Genomic DNA, 6,288 nt, shown 5'->3' with positions numbered 1-6,288 from the left:
TTTAAACATTATTAGTCTAAAAATGAATCTTTCAAATATCTATTTACTATAATACACGGTTTATTTTCTGCTTAACGAATTAAAAACGACCGATTCAACGTGAAATGGCAAAACAATTTTAAATAAACATTTATTCTGTTAACATGAAAAATGAATATTTTTTCAGGATTTTTTCTAGGAATAATCTTAAAAGAAAGATACTCTTAAGTGAATTTCTCCACAATTTTTTCCTTAAAACAATGTCTCAGCAATTTGAGATATCCACAACAAATTATGCAAAAATATGTTGTTAAAATTTGCATAAAACAAAACAAGAAAACCATCATATTATAAATACATTATTTCTAAACAACTTGATATTCAACTATGTAAGTTAAATATCATGCACTTTTGTTCTAAAATCAAGCTCAACCACATTAATTAATTTCATTTCCATAAAAAAAAACATAATATACCATTACATCCAATTTTCAATCAAGTAAACAATTATTCACATCAATTCAAAATATTGGTTCAATACTTTTTAATTCATTCATTTTATAACCATTTATAAAACCGAATTACAAGAATTTAACACTACTCATGTATAATTCTCTGTACACTTATTAAATAGTATCAAAATCCTAATAACAAAATTAATCAAATAAATATCTCAACTCTCTAAAACCAAGACAGATTATCCTTCTAAAATCTGAAATTTAAGCTTAAAGAAAAATTTCAACTTCTGTTACCTAGATTTTGCTTGCAATCTAGTTAATGCAGTGCCGTTATAATCAAATAGTTACAAAGTTTTAAGAGTTTTTTTTTTCATATTTGTTCCTGCTAGGGAGATGGGACCTAGAGAACTGTTGAAGTCTTCTTCTCCTTCCTTCGGTCGGTCAGGTGACTGGGTAGTGAACTGAGGTTCTCTTCGTCCTCTTGCTTCTCCTTCGGCCCTCGGCCTCGACTGAACACCGGATGGGGGGTACCTGCGAAGGCACTCCGACGCTCAAGTCAGTAAAGCGGGTGGTCAGCTCTCAGAGTGATAAAATGACATACCTTACTCCTTGGGATGCGTACTATTTATATTATTCTAGTGGGCCTACCTTGTTGGGCCCATTTATCGAGGTGGACACCTCTTAGGTTTGCATTACCTAATTCTTAATGATAGATTAACTTCACTGATCTTGGTTTGAGCGTTAACTGTAATAGGGGTCGGCCATCGGCCAAATCATCATGGCATGGGTCGGCCATCGGCCATGTTTCAGTGGTCTCGGTCGTCTCGGCCAAGTCTTCTAAGGTCTCGGCCTCTCGGTCGTCTCGGCCTCTCGGCCAAGTCTTCTAAGGTCTCGGCCCCTCGGGCAAGTCTTCTAAGGTCTCGACCCCTCGGCCATCTCGGCCAAGCCTTCCAAGGTCTCGGCCTCTCGGCCAAGCCTTCTAAGGTCTCGGCCCCTCGGCCTCTCGGCCAAGTCTCCTCGGGTCTCGGCCTCTCGGCCAAGTCTTCTAAGGTCTCAGCTTCTCGGCCAAGTCTTCTCAGGTCTCGGCCTCTCGGCCATACCGGTACAATATTTATTCTTGCAAAAAAAGATGAAGGGTTGAAATATAAGTTATCTAAAATATAGATAGAGAATTTCCATACTCAAAAAGTAACATTAATTTGGATTGATCCCTTTAATAGTATTAATATTATAGAGAAAAACTTTCTACTGTAGTGTAATGTCAAATTAAAGACCTTTATTATGTTCACTCTTTCAAAATCATTGGTTAAACTGAACTATTGATATGTATCTGTTTTCTGATCACATGGTTTAACTTTTTTTCCCCAACTGCTAATCAAATCTGATTTTCTGATATCAAACTGAAGTGTCAATATATTTGTTTATTGTTCACATGGTTTAGCTTAACTTTTCAAACAACTAAAATAATGAGATTTTTATTTTACTCAATCTAATCAGAGTGTTTGATTTGATCCATCTATTCACAAACCAGCAATTGTGCAGACACCATCACTACAAAAATATGAATGGTAGCTCCCAAAGATGAATAGACTATACCACTCAATGTCCACCATCACCGGCTCAAATTGCAAACCATTCTTTCATGAAAAGTGCTGTCATCACATTTCACAAATCTTAGTGACCAATGAACAATTCAAGGAAACCAAATTAGGCCTATAAAGTTGTTCCATATCAGGTATGTCACAGAAACCATCACTGTATAGATATATGGTGGTGGATGAATTTTCAAAGTTAAAATAGGAAAAACAAAAAGGACTAATTGACCATAGATATAGTAGAAAGGTGAACATATTGTATTTGGCAAATTCTTTGGTTTGGTCTTCTACAAATTAGATCTAAAGACATAAAGGTCCTAAGGAAAGTAAACCAGACATTTGAATTAAAGCATTGGAACTATAGTTAAGTCTCGAGTCTATAAACATTGAACTCACTGAAAATGAGTAATGTCCATGTATTTTGACAGATCCATCCATCACAGCTAAGCAATCTATCTGTTCTATTTACTTTTTCCGGGAATATCAGTCTAGAAAATCAAAGCCTGTACTCATATCAGCCTAGAAAATCAAAGTCTCAACTCAATGGTAGCCTTCTTTGGTGTACTGCAAACTGGACAAGCCTCGAGGAAAGTGTTACAAACTTTGCAGGAAGAAAGGTGCCTGCATGGGAGAAACAGAAAGCACGACCTCCTAGAATGACAGCTTTTACAAAGCATTACTCCTCCTCTTCTCGTAATCTGTTCAAGTTCATTCACCCCACCACATTCTAAACCTTTTTCTGCCATTGCTTCCTCTTCCGTCTCTTCTATTCCTCCAGTTTCGCCACAACAGGACACTGCATCATTTGCCACTGCCCCATTGTTCAAAAAATTGCCACTTTCTGTCATTTCTTCCAGAGTTTTGTAGAGGGACAATGCCATGTTTTCCTTCTCCTGAGCCAACCTCTGCCACCTGCTGTTTTCCGCCTCTAACCTTCTTAAATACTCTTCTAACTCTACCCTTCTCTTCATGGCTTGTGCAATTTCTTCATCTTTTCCCCTCAGCACATGAACTGAACGAGTTTCCAGTTTTTTCAATAATGCTATCACCTGTTGTTTCCCATGCTCTTTTATCATATATCTCAATTTTTCATCCTACCCCATTCAAAAAACAACAATTATAATCTTAACTTAAAATCATAAATAACAACAACAATAATAATATAGTCCTACAATACAATGATGTTGATGATAATAGCCAAACCAAACCAAACATCATAAAGTTGTGTATGAATTCTAACCTCAGATTTGATATACTGATCAATCTCTTCCCATTGTTTCTCAAACTGAATAGCAAACATAGGAGAATTCAACACTTCTGAACTGCAGGCACGGATATTTGGATCAACAGTTCCCTGAGTCCCATTGCACAACTCTCCCAAATGCTGTTCTGCTAGCTGTTGTTGTTGTTGATGTTTATGCTGAAAACTGATGCCAGAGTCCATGAAGCCAGCAGCAGCACAATGACCATTGTTCCAGAATGGAGAAGCAGAATTATTTGGATACCACTGTGCTTGAATAGCCATAATCTCAGCACCAATCATTCCAAAACCAAGGCCAACCTTTAAAAGTGATCAAAACCTGAACCTTTTTCCCCTTAAATCTCTTCAGTAACGCATGCTGAGATGTTGATATGTATATATTAGGTGAAAGCTGAAGGTTGGAAGATGAAAATAGTTTTTTTCCCACGTTTTCACAGCAGGATATTCGGCATGGCAGGAAGCGGAAAGAGATGCATTTGTGTTGTGGTAGTGGTGGCTAGAGGTGGTGTGCAAAGATACATATACTTATAATAAAACTGGTTGAATAAAAACAAAATTTGGTTGCACAGAAAAAGTAGTAAGGAAAGAAAGTTGAGGACAGGAATAAATTAACAGTTGAAGTTTATATGTGATTAAAATAATAGGAACATAAAATTGACATTAATGAGGCTCAATTAATGGATAGATTTTGATTGAGGAGAAAAAGTAACTGAAAAACTTGGAAAGGAAATGAGAGAAAGAAGGTATAGGGTGTGGTGGAGTCTCTCTTTAGCTTTTTCTTTTTTTAACTTTGTTTGTTCTTTATTTCTTACCTGTCCTATAAGCATTTAAGAAATAGGTGCAAGATGTGGTAAGCAACAACGTACCACATGCATATTTTGTGACTAAACTATCGGGTCAGAGATTTCAGAGGCGTTTGTTCTGCTTTGAATAAATAAATAAATAAAGGAATTCAATTCGAATTTTGAAGTAGGTGGCAAGTGAGAAAGTTACAGGAAGCTGTGAAAGGGTCAGATTTTATTGAACAATACTCGCACAGATTTGTCAGTTCTCTCTTTTCAAAACGAATGGATTCAATAAAACTTACCATAACATAAAACCTTTCCTTTTCCTCATTTCTCACACACAATAATAGGAAGTAACAAATTAGAACCAAATCATAATTCACTCTTTAAGTTCCACCTTGTTTATATTTTTTTTCACCTCTCCAAATTCTCCACATAAGTTACTGTTATCATGCATTATTATCTCGTACTTTCATATTTCATATTTTTAACAAATATTGCAATTTTAATATTAATAAAATATTTTTATTGCTTTTTAATAATATAGTTACCTAATTCTAGAAGAATATTTAATATTAATAAGTGATTTCTCCTCTCGTGTTATTATTAAAAAGTTGGTGCTTGTTAATAGAGAGTCACCTGAAAGGAAAATAATATTTTTAAAAATAAAAATAAAAATAGAAATAGACATTATTAAACGCAAAAGTCAGAAAAAAAAGAGAGAATTTACTTTGTTAAAGATATTTTTAATTAGTTATTAGTATTTTTTATTTTACATTAATATTTTCAGTTACTTAATTTTAAATATAACTCCATTTTTTATGATAAGAATAGGGTTTGTAACAGAAGAAGACAACTGAACATATTATTTATAATGATAAGAAGAAGAATAGTTTGTGGTAAAAAGGAAAACAGTCATGTTCCATAATTAACTTATGAAAGTTGTTTTAGTTAAAGATATTTGTTGATGAAAATATATAATCAAATTTCACATTTTTCTTTTTTATTTTGTACATAAATTTGTTTATCTATTATTATTTTTACTAAAAAAATAATTAAATAAAAATTAATTTTAAATATCAAAATAATTAGTTATTATTTGATTAAATTAAAAAATAATATTTTACAAACTAAAAAAATTTATTGATATCTAAAATAAATTTTATTATTAATAAAAATTTATAAAATAAATTATATACTCATATTTAATTATAAGTTACCAAAATTTTAGTTAGTTACACATAAGTTACAAATAATTTTTAGTTAATATATAAATAATAGAAAATTCTAAATTAATTAATATAATGATTAATTATTTTTATTTATAAATTTAATTATTATTTAATAATTTTTTTGTAATATTTTTAAATAATTCACTTATGTTATATCAAGCAATCAATATTTTCCAGTTTTAATTGTTTCTTCCTTTTTCTTTCGTTATTTGTTACCAAACTAAATGAATTAATTAAAAAAGTCTTGAAAATTTCATAATTATTTTGAAATAATATTTAAAAGTTTACATTAATGATTTAGTGGGTTACAATGGATAATCAAATTTTGATTTATTCATTAATTAGTTTTATTATGTTTCAAAACATTAATAATAATAATCATCTTACTCGATAACTGACCATTCAAATACTTTTTATCATATAGGACATAAACTTTTTTTTTATTAGACAGTTGGTGTCATTGAAAAATAGCATAAAACTAAAAAAAATTTGGAAACTAGACTAAACATATGAAAAGAAAAATATAAAAAATATCAATAATAATTTAAGCAACTATTTAAAAAATAAAAAAAATAAAAAAATATTTTTCTTTTTTAATATTTAGTTCCTAACACATTAACATAATCTGCCTATTGAGAATATATTCTAAAATAAATTATTAACATTCTCTAAATAATTATTTTTTAATCACATTTGAGTATAATTTGAACTAGTGAATAGGTATGGAAAGGGGTGATGAAGAATGGTCTTATATATTATTTACTTATTCTACAGTATCTCATAGCAATCATCAACAAATATTCAAATATTTAATATTTATTTATCACTACCAAATTCCTACTTTAGGGTTACAATTCTTTATAGATACATACATCTTTAACACAAGAAGCATATTTCATTGACATTTAGGAAAAATCCTCTATATATAACAATTTATCGAGAATATGTTATGGAAAAAACAATTAGCATTATTATCTA

General features: G+C 31.0%; 1 protein-coding gene across 1 annotated transcript; it reads right to left on the bottom strand.

Moving 5' to 3' along the window:
• Positions 1-2,269: 2,269 nt before the first annotated feature.
• LOC137829127 (putative BOI-related E3 ubiquitin-protein ligase 3) lies at positions 2,270-4,033 on the bottom strand. Its single transcript, XM_068635924.1, has 2 exons — positions 3,273-4,033; positions 2,270-3,126 (listed from the first exon to the last, which is right to left on the bottom strand). Exons 1-2 carry the CDS (start codon positions 3,573-3,575, stop codon positions 2,560-2,562), a joined length of 870 nt encoding a protein of 289 aa, XP_068492025.1. The 5' UTR covers positions 3,576-4,033; the 3' UTR covers positions 2,270-2,559.
• Positions 4,034-6,288: the final 2,255 nt, after the last annotated feature.

This window comes from Phaseolus vulgaris, chromosome 11 (assembly GCF_051622355.1).
Source record: "Phaseolus vulgaris cultivar YP4 chromosome 11, ASM5162235v1, whole genome shotgun sequence".
Classification (NCBI taxonomy): domain Eukaryota; kingdom Viridiplantae; phylum Streptophyta; class Magnoliopsida; order Fabales; family Fabaceae; genus Phaseolus; species Phaseolus vulgaris.
This window is presented reverse-complemented; position numbering and strand designations above follow the sequence as displayed.

Excerpts from the sequence above, each read along its gene's own strand:
- LOC137829127 (XM_068635924.1), bottom strand. The coding sequence starts at position 3,575 with ATGATTGGTGCTGAGATTATGGCTATTCAAGCACAGTGGTATCCAAAT. Across the intron at positions 3,127-3,272 it reads ATCAGTATATCAAATCTGAG|GATGAAAAATTGAGATATAT; the intron begins GTTAGAATTCAT and ends TGAATGGGGTAG.